The sequence below is a fragment of the Chenopodium quinoa genome, unplaced genomic scaffold, assembly GCF_001683475.1.
Source record: "Chenopodium quinoa cultivar QQ74 unplaced genomic scaffold, ASM168347v1, whole genome shotgun sequence".
Lineage (NCBI taxonomy): Eukaryota > Viridiplantae > Streptophyta > Magnoliopsida > Caryophyllales > Amaranthaceae > Chenopodium > Chenopodium quinoa.
This window is the reverse complement of record NW_018745323.1, coordinates 2,249,391-2,270,660: the sequence shown is the minus strand read 5'-3', so window position 1 is coordinate 2,270,660 and position 21,270 is coordinate 2,249,391. Positions and strand designations below refer to the sequence as shown.

The following is a 21,270-nucleotide window of genomic DNA, read 5'->3' as shown; positions in this document are numbered from 1 at the left end:
CTCAGGCAGGATGATTGGTGCTCATAAATGGTATATTATCTGCTCTATTCACTCATGTTTTTTCCATCTTCCTGGTTCCGAAGAAGATCACCGACACCCTGGACTCCCTTTTCAAAAAGTTCTTCTGGGCATCTAAGGGGAAAAACAGGCCCATGCATTGGAGGAGCAAGCACCTACTGGAGCTCCCGAAAGGGAAAGGTGGACTGGGAATTAGGAGTATGAGTTTCTTCAACAGGGCTCTCTTATATAAGTATGCATGGCGCTGCCAAAGAGACCCTTCTAGTCTCCTCAGCACGTTGTACAGGGACAAGTACAAGCATCTTCCTATGGAGGCGGCAGAGAGAGAGGAGGAAAAAAGGCACTGGTCGTGGGGCTATAAGGGGATAGTCCGTGTGGCGAGACAAATGAGAAAGCATACTTGCCGAGAATCAGATGTTTTGAGGGCGCATGGGTACATGGAAAAAAGGCGACAGTCAGGCACGACATTGGCCCTGCAGATAAGGAGAACATCCAGACAGTTCAGCATCTGATGTGTCCGACAGGGAGAAGCTGGAATGTGAGTTTAATGGGGAAGCTTTTTGAGGTCAAGGATGCTAGGGCAATTGTTAGCATGCACATTCCGGAGAGTGCAGTAAAGGACCAGCGGGTTTGGCAGCACACTTCAACAGGAGGATACACAGTGAAGTCAGGCTACAGCTCATTACTATCGGAGAGTCTAAAGCGCTCCTGCTTGGAAAATACTTCATCCTTCTGGAGGATTTTTTGGGCTATTCCTTCCTTACCAAAGGTCAAGCTGCTCGTTTGGAAATTATATAACAATGCTCTTCCAGATAAACCTAATTTGGAGAAAAGAAGGGTACATCTTGACCCTGTCTGTGTCTTATGTAAAAAGGAGAACGAATCCCGGGAGCACCTTTTTAGGGATTGTGATTGGGCCTCCAGAATGTGGGCGGCTTCAACTTTGAGGCTCAATTCGAGGGCGAGCTTCGGGATACCCATAGAGCAATGGATTCAATCATGGGTGAAGGTTCTCTTAAAGGATGACAGACCGAGATGCGACAGAGTTAATTCCTTTTTTGCAGGATTATGGGCTTTATGGACTTACAGGAATAAAGTTGTCTTTCGAGAGGAGGAGGCAGATCCTAGTAACCTTGTAGATAGCATGCGGCGGTGGGAAACCACATGTATGGCAGCTGTCTCTAATAAGCTGGAAAACTCACAGGCAAAAAATAAACCTAGGGAAAACACCAGAGCGAGTGCAGTTGAGTTAGGCCAGCAGCAATCAGGAGCTGTTCAAAGGATCATTGACGTGGATGGGGCATGGAAAAAGGATAAGAGTGGGATGGACCTCCCTAGAAGTGGCATTAGTTGGGCGTGTAGGCGGTAGGCCGATGGTGACATTCTAGAACATGGTGACGAGGTGGTCCTCGGTGATTCTCCACTTCATACGGAGCCGATAGGCATACTTCATGTTTTAACTTGGTGTCAATCCCAGCACTTCTCAGGAATCTTGATCAGAACGGACTGTCAAAGGGCAATTCAACTCTTACGCTCCCCGACGTCGGGGCCGGTTCATCTACATCACCTCCTTGAGGACATTAAGAGAAAGGGTAGTTCTTTTCTTTTCTGTAATATTATTAAGGCTTCTAGACAGGTCATTTGGAAAGCCCATGACCTAGCTTTTAAGGCTAGGAATAGGGATACTGAATGACCCTAGGTTTTTTCTTACTTAGTGCCTTTCAAAAAAATAAAAAAAATTAAAAATAAAAATAAAAAACTAAGAAGATTAACATAGTGCACATAAACCTTGTGAGTAATCATCAATGATCCAATCCAAATTTTTGACCAATTGGTGATTCTGTCAAACTTTCTTTCAGTTTACCTGAGTATTTATCTTTCTAGTTAATTTGAAATTTTTTGAATCTTAAAATAGTTCTCATGCGACTGTTAATTTTGGACGGAGGAAATAACATTGTACAAAAGACAAAGAGTAATAATGTCCTAAATTAATTTATCGGTGTCTCATAGTCTGTAATTACAATATTTTCTAGTAGATTCATAGCAAACAAAAAATACATTTCCTGATGCAGTCAAAGTAAAGATGGGGTTTGTATTTACAGGTTGCAGAAGCTGGTTTCTAATTGAGAAAATATAACACAATGTGAGGACAGAGGACTATACAACAAATAGTGGGTTTCATAAATAAGGGAGCAACCAAACCCTATTATGTGGTTATGCCCCATCAGCTGCAGGACTGTGATTGTATGGAGTCGAAGAAGGAAGCCAAATTTCAACTCGGGTTCCACCTGTTCCAAGAGCAGCATCTGTGTTCCGGGGAGAGATGACACGGACGACACAGCCATAGCTCTCAAGTATCTCTCGTGCTACTGTGAGGCCGGCAACAAAGTTCCATGTCATGTTGTCCTCCATCATTTGATCAGAAAAAAGTTCTGCTCCAAATGGTGTAAGCGAATGCATCTGTGTCTGTAAATTAACAAAATAAATAAATAAATAAAATAAAATAAAAATAAAATAGAGTATTAAGGCAGGCAAAGCTGATGCTAGTATAAATGCTCCAAGCTAAGCAAACTGATCAATCATTATAAGCATCCAAATGCTGACTTATTGTAATGACAGAAGGTGCTACATTTGGCAGATATCAATCACGACAGATAAGATAATTAGAGAGCTCAAAGTCTAATACATCCATGTCAGAACTTATTGTATTTAGAGAACTGACCCACTCATATCCTGATCAAATTTGGATTGAGCCTCGACATAAGAATAGCATACATTGTGTGAGAACTCAGAACTAAATTTGGATTGAGCCTCTACATAAGAATAGCATACATCGTGAGTGTTAAAAATTTTATTGAAGCAGGGATATGAACAAATTATTTGGATTTTGAGTCATCTTTGAAATCAAAGTGGAACTCTGAAGATGAACTTCAATTAGGATATACTAGTAATATTTACACACAGAGTATTATATTTTTGAATGTCTGGAAAAAGTTGTAGCCTTGTTGGTTTTATAAAATATCCTAAGATTAACTGAGAGTGGGATTCTTTAAGTAACGTTGTGACATATGCTTAATTATGAGAGATGGGACAATGTGACTTTTTCCAGCGAAGTGTGTTAAAATTAAAGAGATGATCTTACCATGTAGTGCATATCTGGACCATCATCATCAATCACAACAAGAGCACCACCTGCAGGTGCTCCTATAGAGACGATTTCAACTTTTCCCCCAACATGTGTGCGCAATAGTGCACCCTCTATTAGATTACTGAGGGCCTGACGCAGTGCAGGTTCTTCTATAGCCACTGGCAAGTATTGGGAGAATTCACATAATTCCAATCTACGCTTCTGGTTTAGAGCAAGAGGCTGTGCAGCTCCAACCAAATCCACCACTATATCAGAAACATTGCACGGTCTTCCTAACAAGAGCAAAGAGCATAAGAAAACAGAAAACTTGTGACAAACACGAGAACAATAGCAAGCACTAGAAAATGTCCGCATTATCTCCCATATAGAGTACTTAACAGAAAGGCTGCATTGATTGAATGCAACAGCTCAGCAAAACACTTCACAGTGGCCAAGCTTGAAAACCTTGGCCAAGTGGGTTGGAAAAAAAAAAAAAATTGCCCCTACGTGTACCTGATGCTATGCTGTTGTACAGGTGCTAGTGCCAATGGTGGCATTGGCATCTCTAAATCTTTGATTGCCAAACTTAAAGAACGTTGCTGATCAGAGTCTCTTATCTTATCAGTAGGTGGGTGAGTTGGCACATCCTTTGGTAGTTTAAACGTTCTCATTTCAGGTTGAGCATAACTTGAGCCATCCATTTTTTTCAATGATTCTTCATTGAATCTCATTATGTTAGCCTTTACAGATATAAACGATGCAGTGAGATGATTCAGAAAAACAGAATGGTCCAAAAGGATAACAGGAAATTGCTTTTGTCGACGTGTACATAAGCTGAATAATGACTATATATGCAACGAGAAAAGAAACCACAGCAACATAAGAAGCCTTAACGCCAATGATGAGGTCGGCTACACAAGAATTGAAATTTATAAAAAAAAAAAAAAAAATGCATAGAAATATAAAGCTGGTTCCAACAATACAGCTTCTGTTTCAAGAACTTCACACTTTTAAATATCATAACTGTTTCAGTTTTAAGAAACACGAGGATAGGTATAACTTGCCCACAAGGAATCAAATTATCCTCCAACAGCAGACAGAAATCTAAGCAAAGCGCTTCCAACACATTAGTAATCAACCAGTCAAAAAACAAATCTCAAAGAACCAAGGAAATGATCACATGCAGGTTTATACAACTTATTTTACTTGGTAAATTATAAGTCAAGTTAGACAGTTTTCAAAGGACATAAGTTCTACACAAGACAAGGCTGGGAAAGAAAAAAGTTCCATTAAAAAGCCCTTTAAAAATCCACAATATAATTAAGAGGCCTGTATATTAGATAAATAGAGAAGCCTGAGTGCTCGACCCATCAGACGTGACTTGTAAAAAAAGAAATTCCAAACCCATGCCGTTAAGGTTTCTTCTTCTTCTCTCCATAACATCATGTTGACTTCATTTCTTATTTAGAATCCAATCAAACCAGCCCTTCCCAAAAGCAACCCAGCCAACAAGCACCCAGGCAAATGATCTAATCCTAGAAACCGGCGTATAGAATGTTGAAGGAACCCAATTGATAATAGAGCAATATGATGACAATCTAGAAATACTTCAAAAAATTGCACATGTAGAATCTATATACCAGCAGAATGCGTCTTCCTTTGGACATGAATGTTAAGAAAGAACCCTTGGCAATGGAGAGTATCAAACCTGAACCCCAGATGAAAACAACGGTGCCCGGGGGGTGGGGGGGTGGGGGGGTAGGGGGGGGGGGTGTTTGATAATGGTTAATGGATGCTTCAGTTTCTATTCCCTAATTGCTTTAGGTAAGAAATGCAAAAAAACTGATATTTGAATCCCCAAATGTGTACACATGTGGGTCAAACGTAGGAAATGGGGAGAGAAAATTCTCACCGAAGCCTATTGTGATGGATTAGCTACCATTAAGACTGTATACAGGAAGGGGAGGGCAACGGCAAGTCGGCAACAGCAGAAGGGGCAAGAAACAGATAGCAGAAGAGGACAATGATATCTAATGTTCCACTAGAGAGTGTGGCAACCTGAACTCTGATGTTTTGATACTTAAGCCAGAGCAGGACAAATTTCATTAATTGGAAGCTAGGTTATGTTTGTAGTAGTATGCTGTAATGGATCACCATATGAGGGTCAGCAGTCAAGAAGCGGCAACCGATGAGAAAGGGACAGCAGAAGCAAAAGAAAAGGAAAAACAAGCAACAAGCCTTAACAATGTCTAATTATGGGTTTGCCATTTTAGCTAAGGGTCACATGTATCCATCTTTAGTCTTAGATGTCTTGAGTATATATAGGGTAGTAAACTTAGTAGTGGGGATATCCAGAAAATTTGAGTGAACATCTTGAGAGACTTGTAGCCTCAAGCTACTAGAGAGATTTGTAGCCTAAAGCTACTAAGAGATTCATAACCTCAAGTTATGGCTATCCTTATGTAATCCAATTTTAATCAATCAAATGTTCAAGCTTTCAGCCTTAAATTAATATTAATTGTGCTTAATCAAATCAATAGAATTCAGTCTATAACATATGCCTTAGTATATAAGAAGTTAGCTTATGCAGTAGTTGTCAAGTGTAAATTGTATGAAATATTTTTGTAAGAGACACAACCTAAAGTTGCCTACTCATAAAGGCATTAAGCCACCATCTGTGTGTTTTTTTTTGCTTTCAATCAATCAAACTACCAGCTTCCATCTTTATTTCCTTATTTCCATAGCATAAATATTCATCAGTAATGCTAGTCCATTACACCTATAAAGTTACTCATTCAATTAGTAATAAGTTTTGAGTTGGGGCCTCATTGGGTATTTGAACGTTTAAATCTCCTTCAACATGGACACGGGCTTGCACATCCCAACGATATTTACAATCTGGAGATATAAATGTAAATGGTAAAGATAGTTTTAGAGCCAAGTTAGAAACTAGCACGTATAAAATTTTGAGCTTCTCATCATGGAGACCCATTTAGTTCAAAATAAAGGGAATATTAGTATATTATGTGAGGATAATGGTTAAAAAAACCCATATATGTGCACATATGTGAGTCCCATTCACTCACACATTAAAATAGACTTTTTTAAAAAAAAAAAAACAAAAACAAAAATACTACCCAATACGCTTAAGATATTACTCCTCCCATTTCCAACTGGTTTTAAATAGAGATTGCTTGAACATGTACATTACCTAAAAGGATACAACACTGCCGTTAAGGTAACACTAACAGCCTAGGTAAAATGTTAGATTAACAAAATTTGTAATCTCACAAGTTTTTAATAATGTTTACCAAGCAATTCCATAGTCTAGCAAAGAGGGATAAATATATCACTCCAAAAAACATGCTAGCTCCATCATCAAGTACTCACAACTTCAAAAGATTTCAGTCTCATAATCACCAAAGATCACCTTCATATAATGTTGGTTCTCAGCCTATAGATTTCCACATCCATTAACTTCATAAGTGACAGGATATAGTAGTTCTACACAACTTGCTGCTGCTGCTGCATATTTCTGCAGTATTTCTTACATTTAGGAGGCCCAAAAGCTTCAAACATCCCCTTCTACAAACGTTCACATCTATTATCAGCATAATTCACTACTGGAAAAGAGACCTATATGGCTATATCACAATTTTCTAGGCAAATAATATGTCTGGCAACCTTTTATGTAAGCCTAATTCCAGTCATCAATTTTATTCTGTGCTTAATAACAATGTTTCTAAACTAGAAATGCTTTCTTAAAAAGGAAACTGGAAAGAAACTAGCAAAGCCAATCCTTAACACTATAAATTAGCAGGTTCATCAATTTTAAGAGTCCAGTTTTTGTTCTTCCTCATCCAAGGAAGAGTGGAAGACCTCAATAAGGTACAAATCCAAAGGTAGGCAAAGAGCTATATCAAAAGTTGAATTAATATATTTGAAGGTCTTCAGAAAGAGAACAAACCTTTGTCAAGAGGACAGCATCCTGCAGCTGTTCCAAGGTGTCTCGTATATGATCTCCTTGGACCATTATGTCTTCAACAATGTCATGAGCAATCTAACATAACAAAGTCATCAGTTTAGCTAACATGGACAACTAAAAAGTGAACAATACGAGGTTATATCTCCTAAAATTCATAAGATCAGGCCACAGGAGAAGATAAGGATCACCTCACTTCTCTTGATTTGAACTGCTAACAATTTAGATAGACTCCGTATGCTAGACAATGGTCCACGAATCTGATGATAATTGGATAAAACAGCACACATAATGAGTTCCAGAAGCCCTGTGGAGTCATACACAAGGAAGGCACTGAGCCACACAAAAAAAAAATGATACATTACTTGTTCAACAAGATTACTCATCCGGATGTTATTTTGCCAAGATGTCTGTTGAAGTAGCATTGCTTTCTAGAACAAAGAAAAAACAAGTTAAAGAAAGATCCTGCAAATAAATTAAAAGCTGGACTTATCAAAAAAGAAATCATAACCAATAATAGAAGCATCCATCATTCAAATTTAAAAACACGGTAGTGATTATAGTAATGGTCACAATATTTTCTCTGTTCACAAATGGATTGCCATTGAAGTGGCACATTAACCACGGTATCAAAGTATTATACAATAAATATAAACACTGCAAAAAAGAGTCATACATTTTGGTTATGGAAATTAATCCACCCCTCTTTGATATTGCTAGAGGAGCTTTGAAGAGTTTGAACCAACCCATGAGAGGAAAGGCATTTAAACACTTTTTATCTTTACATTATGTAAAACCAAGTCCCTACAAGAGTAAAGACCTTGCGCATACAATGTTATACCCAAACATAATACGTGCTTGTTTGGTTAGTGTAGGAATGTAATTCCCATAGAAAGTTTTATATCATGGGAATTAATTTCCCTTTTGTAATTCATGGGAAAATGCCCAAACTAAGCTTGGTAGACATAAGGGAATTTCTAATTCCCATGAATTAACATAGGAATTTTAACTAACCAAGGGGGAGCTAGATAAATTATTTCCCATGATTAATGGGAATTACAAAGTCTCAAGAATTTTAACTTCCCCCATTTTCCTTACTTTTGGTCAACCAAACACCGTGCCAAAACTCTAATTCATGTGAACTTGTGAAGCTAAAATTCCTATAATACATATGAAGTTAAAACTCCCTACATATTTTCCGACATACTTCGTACCAATCAGGCAATCAGTACCTAATTAGGTACCAAACTTTCCCAAGTGCTTATTCTCATATCATATCCTTATCCTAAGACATTTGTCAAAGCTCAAGGAGAAAAGCAATCAGCACATATCATACCAAGTTACCAACTGTCTTTACCCTAATAGAGAAGCATCCAATTGGCTTATAAGATAAATTATCTGCAAAAGATAAAATCTAATTATCTACATGCAATCGCGAAAATTCAAGCTAATAAAAGATATCTGCAGGAGCAACAGAAGCTTAAAACTTCTCCCAACAATACAATGTAAACAGGATAGTATATTGATTGCAAGCAGCCCTGCAAACACTGTAAGCCCCACCACCACCCTTTTAATACTTATCATATCAGTTTCAAGCTACATGTCATATCATCAGCTTTATTGGAATCCGATGACAATTAAACCCAAGTGGACTTAAAATTAATTTTAAAACAACTTGACAAAGAAGCGTATATCAAACGTGTAACTGATCTATAGAATTATATTGCATTGCTCAATGTTAATATAAACCACACAGACTAACATATGAGGTAGAAGTCAAAAAGGATGAAATCAAACAAAGATGAGCTACCTGATCCATAACATAAGCCGTAGCAAGGGAATGAGAAATATTAATAGCATTTAATCTCTGGTCAGCTGATAGATTGAAGCATGTCAGTGGATTTCCACCACATGATGGGATATCTGGCGCCTTCGAATCAAATTTAGGGGGCAATGCATAGCACTCTTCTGGAGATGGCAAATGAGAAGCATCATGAGGTCCCTTTTCAAGCTCAACACCAGGAAGTTCAGCAACCAAAAACCCGACAACAAATGGATGTCTGACCATTGGAAATACAACAGATCTACACTCAGGTATTGCCTCAGCCTACAACTCATAAGAAAGTTGAGTCCAAGATAAGTCAATGAAAGATCCCATGCTGAATGATTCAGAAAAAGCCCATTCAATTTGCACAATAAATTTAAAAGCCTACTTGCATGTTTGAAAGAGCAGCTTCAGCACCACGCAGCCCAGCTGGAACACTAAAATTACCAACTAAAATGACAATATCAGACCCATCCACTGTTGGATAAAATGTAACACGTCGAAGTTCTAAACGATCCATCACATAGCTACCAGCAGGCCTGACATAAACCTGCACAAACAAAAGGTATCAACTATCAGTACTCAACCATCGAAAAAAAAAAAAAAAGAAAAAAAAAGAGAACTATCAGTATCCAAATACTCTGTAACTGCATTTTAAAAACCAAAAGGCAATATTCTAAGTTGAGTAAGAACCTTACATAATAACCAAGAAAAAAAAAATGTCTGTCCATATACTACTGATTACTAAACAAACTCTGTCATGCTCTCTTAGATTAGAAGATGTTGTAATAGACTAACTTTAGGAGGGCAATTTGGGAAGTCTAGTATTATTATTAGGTCCTGGTCCTTAGCTTTAGTATAAATAGATAGAGGGTAGAAAGAAGAAGGAGGCATGAATTGGGTTATTGGAAATAAAGGGTTGCAACCTCAAGTTGCTAATAGGAGAGTTGTAGGCTAAACCTACTACCTTTGTAAGCTTTCAGCCATCAATCGAATTATCAAGCCTTTATCTTTATGTAATTGTTCTGTTAAATCAGAAATACTAAGCTAGAATATCAGTCCATTACAGATGTTTTCTTCAGTGTTTTATTTTTTCAGATTTGGACCTTTAGCCCATTGTTGATACCCTATCATGATCAATAGTAAGCAGTAAGCTCAAAGGCAACATTAGGCAAGTTCCTTGGATCAACAAAACAATTAAAATGCCGCATAAGAAACATGGGATGTTAAATATTGCAGGGTTGTTTGGTTGATAAAAACACTGAAAATAGACAAAATGGAGGACGTTGCTTAACTCGTATCCTCTGATTACAAGGAACTTCCTGTCCAAAAACAACATTTTACACTTATTCGGAAAAGAAACTACGGAATACACCTTAAAAGCAACTTATTTCCCACAAGATAAGTCGTTTAACTTCGTATGTTCAACCAAACGACCCTTTAAAACCCCAAATAAACCCGAGCAACATCATTAACATACGGACAGGTAATCATATCGATCAAAAACTAAAGCAATCAATCAACTACTGCATTCTATTCTAAAATGGGCATCCTGCAAATTCTTAAAAAAAATTGAAAAACTTACAGAGAGAAGGGCACTGGGGTCAACAATCCTTCGGAAAAGGGTCAATTGATCAAGACAAAGCTTCTGAAAATCAGGGCTAGGTAGAATAATACCTTGAGATTTAGGGTCCCTCTCAATTTCCTGGGTAAATTCAATGGGAGAAGACGAAGCTTTGCGTATTACAGAAGCCAATGCCGAAGCAGAAGGGACCCACTCACCTCCTTCTTCCTCCTCTAAAATGGGGTTATTTACATACCTTAAAGTAGCAGTAGAAGTAGAAGAAGATGAAGAATTGGCCAAAAATGGCGGTTTTTGGTGAATTGGGAAAAAAGAGTAGCATTTGAAGCAACAAATTTGGGGTTTTTGGGAATGATTATGGTGAAAAGGGTTGGAATTAGAGCAAAAGAAAGATGGATTGGAGAGAGAAGAATGTTGTGGAGGGATTGCAGAGAGAAGATGCATCATATTTCTGGGTTACTGATTGATTGTGTTGGTGTTGATGATGAGAAATGGAGTTTTAAATTAGTGGAAGAGAGAGTGATGATAAGAAATGGTGGTTGGTAACGAGTAACTACTTTCTTTTGCCTCAATTATCTAAGGCCTTTTGAAGTTATGAGATTGGTCTTTTTCGGGTTTAAGTTTAATATTGTTGGGCAGTGCGTTTCTGGTGTGGCTGGCCGCACCATGCGGCAGGGTACCAAATCAGCAAATGACACAGTAATCCTCAGACAAAGTAACTCCAAGACAAAAGTAACCCCTAACTGACTTAGTAATCTTTGACCAAGTAACCCCTGACTAACCTAGTAACCCCTGATCTAGTAACCCCTAACTGACCTAGTAACCCCTGACCGCCGACCTAGTAACCCCAAGTAACCCCTAACCGACCTAGTAACCCCTAACTGACCTAGTAACCCCTGACCGCCGACCTAGTAACCCCTAACCGACCTAGTAACCCCCAACCTAGTAACCCCTGACCGCCGACCTAGTAACCCCTGACTGGACCTAGTAACCCCTTACCCACCACCAACAAAAAAACTACCGCCAACAACCACCACCAACGAACCACTACCAACCTAAACCACCAACGAAACCAGATCTAGAACCCAAAACCACGAAACCACCACCACCCATCCACGAAACCACCACTACCCACCCACGAAACCACCACTATACACGAAAACAATTTGTTTTTCGTTCTTCAATTAAACAAAAAATTAAGTAATTAAATTTAACAACTTACAAGTTATATAATCAAAATCTTCAGCAAATAAGCTTGAATTCAACATAAAAGTTGTAGAACATAAATTTCCAAAAGTAAACCATTAATGAAGTTTGAAGAAATTTGGGCTAAGAAAATGACACCATTAATGAAGTTTAAAGAAAAAAGAGGATAGAGGAATAAAATTGGGGGAAAAAGGAAAATGTTATAGAAGATGAAAGAAGAACAGAGGAGAGAGAAATAAAATTGGGGGAAAAAGAAAAATGTTGTAGAAGATGGAAGAAGAAAAGAGGAGAGAGAAAGAGGGGAGAGAAGAAAAAATAAAAAATATATATATGGCCGGCGTACGGCCAGCCGTATATGAAACTTTACTATTGTTGGGTTAATATAAAGGATAAAGATGATTATATCATCATTATCATTATTAGTTATTGTTTAGAATATTTAAATTCCTTGATTTACTCCTTAATTTTGATAGTCAAAGTATATCCCTTATAATTAGCTAATGTAGTCGTAGTTTGGTATGTTCAATGTTCTAATCTTGTACTACATATACTCGTGTATATTCATCAATATAATCCAGCTTTCCACTACTCATTCTTAATATCTTATCATGGTATCATGAGCTTTTGATCCATCTTTTCTTGCTTCCGCTACTACCATGGTTACACTATCAAAACCCTTTGTTGATGGCGACAAATGATGGTAACCATATCAAAATTTCTTCTCGGAAAGCTTCAAACCAAAATCACACTTTTCGCTCAACTCTTTTGGCGCCCCGTATTTCATATACCAAGAGATGTCATTGACATTTTTTTTTCTCCAAACCCCTTACACGGAGAAACAAACCTTTTTCGATATCCCGTAGTTTACCTACCATTTGTTACCATATACGAAATTCTCTCCAAAACCATTATGGAGAAACACAGCATTCTGTTCTAACCAGCATCTCCACCATTATAGTTTTTCTATCTCGCCTTCAACGGTGGTGAAGGAACCTCTATATTTTTTTCCTCCCATTTGTTGCAAGCATACACTAGCAAATTTCTTTTGTTATTTTTTTTGAATATTTTCAATCAATGGTTCATGTGTTTAAAAACCGTGAAAAGCACTCATTAAACAACTTCTTATTCTCTCTCTATATATATACACTATCTTTTTACTTCTCCACGTAGCTCCTCCATCCAAAAAAAAGAAGCTCCTTTAATACACTTACTTTTTTTAAAAAAAAAACCCTTCTAATGCTTCACTCCCTCCAAACCTTATTGGAGAATCACAATGCAATGCAATGCAATCTTTCTCACCACCACTTCAATTCCTACATTGAACAAGATTTGAGATGTTATATCCAAGATCGGTCTCTCGTTTCGAGCGTCCATCTTACGGGAGCGTATAAAGGATAAAGGCTCTGTTTGGTTTGATGTAATATGTTTTCATGGAAAATGAATTTTCCATTTTTTCCCATTTTCCTTTGTTTGGTTTGTTAAGGAGTGGAAAACAATTTTTCAAGGGTGGAAAACAATTTTTCAAGGGTGGAAAATTCCATCCTTAATGATGGAAAACATTTTTCTTCCAAAAACAAGGGAAGCCACATTTTCCTCTCTCCTCCTTACCTGTTTTTTTACTTTCCACTCATTCATCCTTACATTTCCACTCTTATTTTTTTATTTTTCTTGGACTTTTCTTGTATGCAACCAAACAAAGGAAAACTAATTTGCAATTGTGTTTTTCTTGAAAATATGTTTTCCATGAAAACTAATTTTCCATTGAAAATGTTTTACATTAAACCAAACAGGGCCAAAGATTATTATATCATTATTAGTTATTGTTTAGAATATGTAAATCCCTTGATTTACTCCTTAATTTTGATTGTCAAAGTATATCCCTTATAATTAGCTAACGTACCTAGTCACATATTGTTTCTAGTCATAGTTTGGTATGTTCAATATTCTAATCTTGTACTATATATACTCGTGTTTGCCAAGAAATTTTAAATTATCTACTTAGTTAACCGAGGCTAGCACTGGAACAAGTGTTGCTAAGTAAAAGTAATGGTGGCCAAGGGACCAAGCATCGGTCTATGCTTTGGGGTGTTGAATAGTTAATGTTGTTGTTATCTGAACACGACCATGCCTAGGCCCTTGGGGTGTTGATGCTGCTACTATAAGTCTACAACTTATCCAAGGCATGAGAAGATATGTTGAGCCTACAACCTCATCCTTAAAAAATAAAAATAAAAAAAATAAAAAAAAAATACTTGGTAATAAAGGGTAGTGTATTGGCTTACCTTAAGGCCAAGGCAAGAGAAAGCAATGCAAAGAGGCCTAAGGCAACACAAGGCCAAGCTAAGCAATGCATTTGGAGACATGATCTTGAGGAGGAAGAGAGATTAAAGCATAAATGAGATGATTTTGGACACCAAGTAGGTCTTGTAGGGCTTAATGGAAACCCCGATAAACATCTGGGTTTAGGCAACCCGAATCAAGGAGCGAGGAGGAGTATTTGGTCCACAAACACAAAAAGACTTGAGTAGACCTGGTCTACAATAACATTATTGTGGATCCGAAATTTATACACACGTAACTGACATTATATTGAACATAATGACCCTTATTTTTTTAAAGTGAATTTTTTTTTATTAAATTAATAAAACAACCATAGTTTCCATATAAGTGATCCACAATAAATTATTGTAAACCAGGTTTATTTAAGAATTTACCCCCACAAACAAGGTTTAGGAGCTTCTATACTAAAACTAATTGGCAACAATAGAAGTAACTCCTCTACCTTATAAAGTGAAACTAACTCTCCTCTTTCTCTAATGTGGGACATTTATAAGTGGGTTACAATAGGTTTCAACAACTCTCATTCATCCCAAATCTAGAATATTTGAAAATTGTCAAAAGTTGAAAGCGAATACTATGCTTTAAATTCATGATTTTTTTTAAAGAATTTAAATGAATGTAGTAGGGGTCTCTCCCGATATCAAATTTTTTAGTCTTTACTACCACACTATGTTTGAATTGTCATTTAGAGCGATAACTGGATTGAGTTAGTTTTTTTAAGTATAACATTATCAATAAATTTCATGTATTAAATACTCGTAGTATAAATTTTCTTGTTTTACATAGGGGGCAAACACCATTAAGACTGTTAAATGTACAGTCTCATGAGTTATTGAATGGGAGAGATGTTTCGAAGGCCAAGCATTAAATTACCAAAAATACAGAGTTAAAAAAAATGTTTGGAAAAAAAAAAATCAAAATAATTCCAAAAGATAGATTATAATGCAAACATAATTCAATCTAATATTTTTTTGACATATCAATAGACATTGGATTTGGCATTAAGCCATGGTTGTCTAAATTTGATAATTTCCCACCATATCAATTTCAAAACATTGACCATTTTTAATTTCTTTCTAACACCATCTTTAGACCCTAAACTCCTAAAGTTTCCCTCTTAACGGCTCGAAGCGCAATAGTAACCCTACGATCTTCCACTAATCACAGTTTGACTTTCTCTCTCCTCCCACTTTGACCAACACCATTAATTTAACCTCTTCTTCTTCTAGCCGTTAGAATTTTAGAACTTTTTCAGTCTTCCTTTCTCAAAATGCCCTGCATTCCAGCGAAACCCAGAATCATAGTGACCTGCAATACACAATTTCTCTCTCTTAATTCATCCTATTCTGATCTTCCAATTGAAATGGGTAAAGATTTGGAACCCTGTAATTTAGTTTCTGAATCTGAATCTTTAATCCCTGTTGTAGAAAACCCAAAATTTGTTTGTTCTTTGAAGCGTAAAAGACCCCCGAAAATTCAAATCCCTAATGTATTGCAGGAAATTTTGGTTGATACCCAGATTAAATTTGGGTGTTCTCCTGTTAAAAATGATGAAATTTATTGTTTTGAGGATTTGGGTGTTGGGGTTTGTTCAATTAAGGGTAAGAAAAAGTTTATGGAAGATACCCACAAGATTGTTTCTTCCATTGGCGGCAATGCGAAGAAGGTATGTTAATGCACACCAATTGTTTGTCAAAATGCGGCTTTGTATTTTGTAGTGTTATTTTATTGTATTGAGACTAAAATAGTGAAATTTGTTTGATTTTTCAGGGTTTTTTTGGGGTTTATGATGGGCATGGAGGGAGAAAAGCGGCTGAGTTTGTAGCAGAGAGTTTACATAAGAATGTCATTGAGTTGCTTCATAATTGTGATGGAAATATGGCTAAGGAAGAAGCAGTAAAAGCAGCTTATCTTAAAACAGATAGAGAATTCTTGGAGCAGGTAACTTTTGAGGCACAGCTTTCTTTAATTGTTTATCGTTTATATGCTAAGTTACTATAAATATATAATTGTATGTAATCTAATGAATGTAAAACTTTTCTTGGAGCTTTCTTCCAAAAAGATGTTGTAAAGATTCTTGTTCTGTATGTAGTTGTCTTCATCAATAAGTTGATGTTTGGTCAAATGCCTGTTGTTTTTGTATGGACTATTCCTTTGAGTGGCCTATGGACAGTATTTTTGTTTGTTAGACATGCAAATTGCTATTCAATTCAAATCATGTTAAAATTTGGCAGTTCATTTTGAGGTTGTTTGGTGGATTAAGTTAATGTTGCTAATATATCTCTAATCCAGTGAGAATGCAATGATTTTTTATTTTTTATTTAATTCCGTAAGAAGCTGCAATTTTGAGTTTCATAACAAATCTTTGTAGTGTATGCTATAGTACTAAGTAAGAAGCTAAAACACTATAGTGTAGATAATATATCAAGCAATAATTTCACATTTTAATTTTTTCAAAAAGTTAATATTATGATCACAGTGGGACATTTGAAGTGTATGATTCATTGATTCGTGCAAGCTAAATGTTTGCTTTGCTGCATGTTTATCATAGTTATTGAGTATTTTTCCTCACACCCTTTTCTTCTATTCAGGAAGTAAGCAGTGGTTCCTGTTGTGTCACAGCTCTGATAGAAGGGTCAGAGATGGTTGTCTCAAATTTGGGAGACTGCAGGGCTGTTCTTTGTAGAGGTGGAGTGGCAGAGGCTCTCACAAAGGACCATAGAGCCGGGATGGAGGAAGAGCGGAAAAGAATCGAGGATAAGGTACCTTATAGCGCTTCTATATGGTTATGGACCTTATGGTCATAATTAAACATACATAGCTTCAAATAAAAGATCTAAAATAATGGTGCTTTTTCAATGGTTATTTTTTTTTTTTTTTTTTTTTTTTTTATAGGGAGGGTATGTAGAATTCCATAAGGGAGCTTGGAGAGTTCACGGAGTATTGTCAGTTTCGAGAAGTATTGGAGATGCTCATCTAAAACATTGGGTGGTGTCACAGCCACATTCAACAATTTTGGATTTGACTCCTGATATGGATTTTCTTGTCTTAGCTTCTGATGGACTTTGGGAAGAGGTAACAATTTATTGCTGTTCTCCATACACTTGCCTGTTGATATTGTATTTTGCTGGTATAATTTGTGGTCATTCTGTGTATTTCTGTTCATGTTCTTGTTCTTTGTGCTACATACTTTGCTTGATCTTTTTTTTTTTTAAATGGTTTGTTTCCAATATTATATAATTGTCTTAAAATCTATTTTTTCTAAGTGTCCTATTTTATTTTCTGGCTTTTGTATTACACGGTTTCTTCGGGATGAGAATTGGCTCTATTCTTCTATACTGTAATAGATAGTTGCGGGTGTTCTGTGTGTACTCCCTAGCTTAGTTATATTATTAAGAAATTACAGTCGAAGTTGAGCCTGTCGGCAAAAAACTTAACATATTCAGCTGAAAGAGCATAATTGTTGTGAACGGAATTAGTGCACTTACCCTTAAGCTTTTGAAGCATCAATCACATTATTCATTTATGTGGCTTATCCTAGCAATCATGCCACTGGTACTTACAGTGGGAGACATTATTGAATTTAATAACAATCATTTTTTTTGTTTTTCCTATTCAATAGGTTGGAAACCAAGAGGCGATTGACATTGTGCAGCAGTCTTGTATATTTGACAAGAAACCTGAACTTCCAATTGATGGTTCAAATAATAAAATCCAGAGGAGCTTAAAGGTGAATGATGATGATTATGCTTGTGTCAGCACAAGCTCCTCTCCGAAGGTGAAACGGGTTTCCCTCAACAGGCAGAAAAAGAAGACAACACTTTCTCCATCTCTAAGCTTCAGGAAGACGGACAATTCAATCATGGCAAAGGAAGATGTTTCTTACTTCGATAATAATAATCTCAGTCCTGTAAAATTAGGAATAACTTCAGTGTTTTCGAACAAGAACATGAAAACTCCCTCTCCATCTCCAAGCTACAACTCCTACAAGAAGATAGAAAAGGATGGCCTTTCTGACTTTGACAGTGAAAATCACAGTCCTCCTACCAAGTTAAGAAGAACTTCACTGTTTTCACACAAGAATATGAAAAATCTCTCTTTGTCTCCAAGCTGCCAAAAGACAGAAAACACCAGCACAGTAAAGGAAGGTCTTTCTGAATTCTACAACAAAAATGAGAGCCCTGCAAAGTTGAGACGCACTCCATTGTTTTCGCCCAAGAGCATAAAAACTCAGTCCCCGAATAGAGAGAATAAGAGACCCACTTCTGATGGCCTAGTAGCTGCTTGCAAAAAGCTTGTAAATCTCGCTGTAAGTAGGGGTAGTATGGATGACATTACTGTGATGGTAGTTGATCTGAAGCATTATAAGTTAGACAGGAATGCTTTGCTTTCTACCTTGTAAGATTCGATTGGTTATTTTATAAATACTCGCACTTATTTTTCAGTAAACCAGTATGTAATTCTAACATAGTTCTCTACGAATTTCTCTGACTTAGTCTAATTTGATATGACAATCCTAGAACCAACTTCGTTTTGTCAAAATTGACAACCCATCTGAAGGATTATTTCAGTTAAGTGAACCATATAAGATTATGGGGAGTAGAGGTGAGAGAAATAAACATATTCTTCTCTTTATTGTATTGAATTAAATTTGATCATTTTTGTATATGTATTTTTCAGAGTTTGCATACAAGGGGCTTACATTATGATCTCGAACAATTTCCTAGTAGTAGTGTTGAAAGACTCTGAAGTGTATGATTTTCAAAGACTGCATTTTGCTTTGCGCACTGCTTTGAACAACTAGCCTGTAATTATAGGGTTTTGCCCAAGTAATATATGTGGGGGGGGGGGGGGGGCGGGCGGGCTTACATTATTTAATATACTGCATAAAATGAGCTCTTCATCTCGCATACAACGAGCTTATTATTTTTTATATTAGTAAGAAGCTGCCTATGCCCTATGGTATATTGCTATGAATAATCCTTGATTCGTACCGACAGTGACGGAGCCAGGAATTCCAAACTGGTGGGACAAATAGACATCGCATAGTTTGAAAAACGAGTTAGAAAAAATCTATATCTATATTTATTTAGTATTTAAAAACACAAACCACACATTACTCACATGCCACATGCCACCACAAACCACTCATATGCCACATGTCACCTTCTTTATCAAAAAATAAAGTTCATGTCTTTGTGCATTCTATAACTTGCAAATTTAAGTAAGCAAATTAAGTGTTTCAACTACACCAAAATAAAGTCTTAGTCTTTTCATCTCCTAAACTTAAAATAAAGTAATAGTAAAAAAAAAATTAAAAAAAAAGTTAAGCTAATTAGTTCACATTATATAAACATTTTTTTTTTGAAGGAACACATTATATAAACATATATATAAAGTACAATAAAACAATGCTAACTCATATAACACAAATAAACAACACGTCACAAGGAAAATATTCTAAGTAATAACCCGTGCATGGAACGGGCCAGAAGGCTAGTTAATATTAAAACACATAGATGACACAAATTAATTAGTTATTAAAATACTACTTTCGTTAACTATTCAGTGCAATTTTGAAATTTTCATATCTCATAAATAAAGTCTAGGTTGCACATAATAATTAACGGATATAGTAGTTAAAGTTTTATAACCAAAAATATCCAAAACTAGTTTAGTTCCCGTGCCATGCACGGTATTTTTCAATAACTATTACAAGTATTAAACTACCATTATACTACAATTTTTATCAACATTTTAAAAATATAGTTGATAAATTTTGATTAAAATTAAGGATTACAAAATATATGTTAGATATACAATGATGTAGAAAATTATCAAAATTATTTGTTAAGAATTTTTTTTATAGCTATATAAATATTTTTGTTAAAGATATGACAATTTTTTTTTATATTTTTATTTAAAGTAATTATATTATATAAGATTAGGGAATTATTTTGGTATAATATTTGTTTCTTTAATTGACTTTTATTTAAATTTTTTTAAAAAAAAAATCAAAAAAAAATCATTAAGGACACACCAGAAGATGACACGTGTCATTGCTGATGAGCAATCAATATGATTAAATATATACTGCCAAGGGGATTGAACTTGCACTCATTGTTGTGGGGAAGATCTATGTAATCTAGACAACCACTGCACCAACTAAATAATTATGAATTGTTATTGCGCAAAATTATATATATAATGTATTTTTTTTAAAAGTGAGGGGACAGCTGTCCCCCCTTCTACCCCGCCTAGCTCCACCATTGTGTACAAAAATTGTATTGATGAACATATAGCTATATTGATTGAACATACTGTTAAAATAATGTTCCTTATCAGAGAACATGATGTAGGGCCTATTCACTTCAGCTTAATTTCATTTCATCAGTTCAGTTCAGTTGATTTCAGCTCCAATCAGTTCAATTCAGTTCAACTCCTAATTTCCTTATCTCATAAAATATTCATTTCAGATCAGTTCAGTTCAGCTCCAATCAGTTCAATTCATTTTAGTTCAGTTCAGCTCAGCTCATTAAATGTGAACAAGCTCGTACACTTTTTTTTTTTTCATGTCTATTGTTATATGAGATAATGGTCTTTACTCGTCCTTTTATTGTAAGTGTAACATAATTTTTTTCTGACATAATTAGTTCATTGCCTACTGTGTAAATAATGTTCATTATATAATACTCCCTCCAATTTTAAATACTTGCTCCATTTCTCTTTGACACGCTTGCCGATGCTAATCTTTGATTACTAATATCTTTAATTATCAATAAGTGTAAATTCTAACAATTGAAAATTAATAATATATTCATTGAGATGATTCCGACAAGTACCCACAAGACTATATTTTTTTCTTATGTATAATTCACAAACATTAGTCAAAGTAGGACAAATGAATAGTGCAAAAAATAGAAATGGAACAAGTATTTAAAAACGGAGGGAGTATTACCATATTCTTTATTAATATTACGGATATTCTTTAGGTTTGGAAATCAATTTGAATAGAGAACGTCCCAATGAATATTGTCATCAACCTTCATGATTCTCATTTTGAAACAAATATACCAAGTACGTGCACAGTTAGAAAGTGATAATTAATATTTTACAAAAACATAGAATTAAAATTAATATTATAATAATAATTAAAAGTGGTGTTAAAAACTAATTTAAGAATAACATAT

General features: G+C 35.7%; 2 protein-coding genes across 2 annotated transcripts; one reads left to right on the top strand and one right to left on the bottom strand.

Annotated features, from left to right (window-relative positions):
* Window positions 1-1,977: 1,977 nt before the first annotated feature.
* Window positions 1,978-11,131, bottom strand: LOC110712366 (chloroplast sensor kinase, chloroplastic-like). The gene is made up of 9 exons (XM_021890819.1): window positions 10,538-11,131; window positions 9,341-9,502; window positions 8,938-9,234; window positions 7,493-7,558; window positions 7,319-7,387; window positions 7,113-7,205; window positions 3,659-3,885; window positions 3,161-3,434; window positions 1,978-2,484 (listed from the first exon to the last, which is right to left on the bottom strand). Exons 1-9 carry the CDS (start codon window positions 10,979-10,981, stop codon window positions 2,233-2,235), a joined length of 1,884 nt encoding a protein of 627 aa, XP_021746511.1. The 5' UTR covers window positions 10,982-11,131; the 3' UTR covers window positions 1,978-2,232.
* A 3,750-nt stretch (window positions 11,132-14,881) lies between these two features.
* LOC110712354 (probable protein phosphatase 2C 14) lies at window positions 14,882-18,777 on the top strand. Its single transcript, XM_021890804.1, has 5 exons — window positions 14,882-15,746; window positions 15,851-16,021; window positions 16,672-16,842; window positions 16,976-17,155; window positions 17,703-18,777. The coding sequence occupies exons 1-5, from the start codon at window positions 15,351-15,353 to the stop codon at window positions 18,480-18,482; spliced, it is 1,698 nt and encodes a 565-aa protein (XP_021746496.1). The 5' UTR covers window positions 14,882-15,350; the 3' UTR covers window positions 18,483-18,777.
* The last annotated feature ends 2,493 nt before the right edge of the window (window positions 18,778-21,270 follow it).

What these genes read in the sequence shown, in the direction of transcription:
- LOC110712354 (XM_021890804.1), top strand. Translation starts at nt 15,351, where the DNA reads ATGCCCTGCATTCCAGCGAAACCCAGAATCATAGTGACCTGCAATACA. An exon ending in GGAAAAGAATCGAGGATAAG is followed by an intron (nt 16,843 to 16,975) that starts GTACCTTATAGC and finishes TTTTTTTTATAG; the next exon opens with GGAGGGTATGTAGAATTCCA. An exon ending in CTGATGGACTTTGGGAAGAG is followed by an intron (nt 17,156 to 17,702) that starts GTAACAATTTAT and finishes CCTATTCAATAG; the next exon opens with GTTGGAAACCAAGAGGCGAT.
- LOC110712366 (XM_021890819.1), bottom strand. Translation starts at nt 10,981, where the DNA reads ATGATGCATCTTCTCTCTGCAATCCCTCCACAACATTCTTCTCTCTCC. An exon ending in ATGCTGTCCTCTTGACAAAG is followed by an intron (nt 3,886 to 7,112) that starts GTTTGTTCTCTT and finishes ATATCTGTAAAG; the next exon opens with GCTAACATAATGAGATTCAA. An exon ending in GTACAACAGCATAGCATCAG is followed by an intron (nt 3,435 to 3,658) that starts GTACACGTAGGG and finishes CTTGTTAGGAAG; the next exon opens with ACCGTGCAATGTTTCTGATA.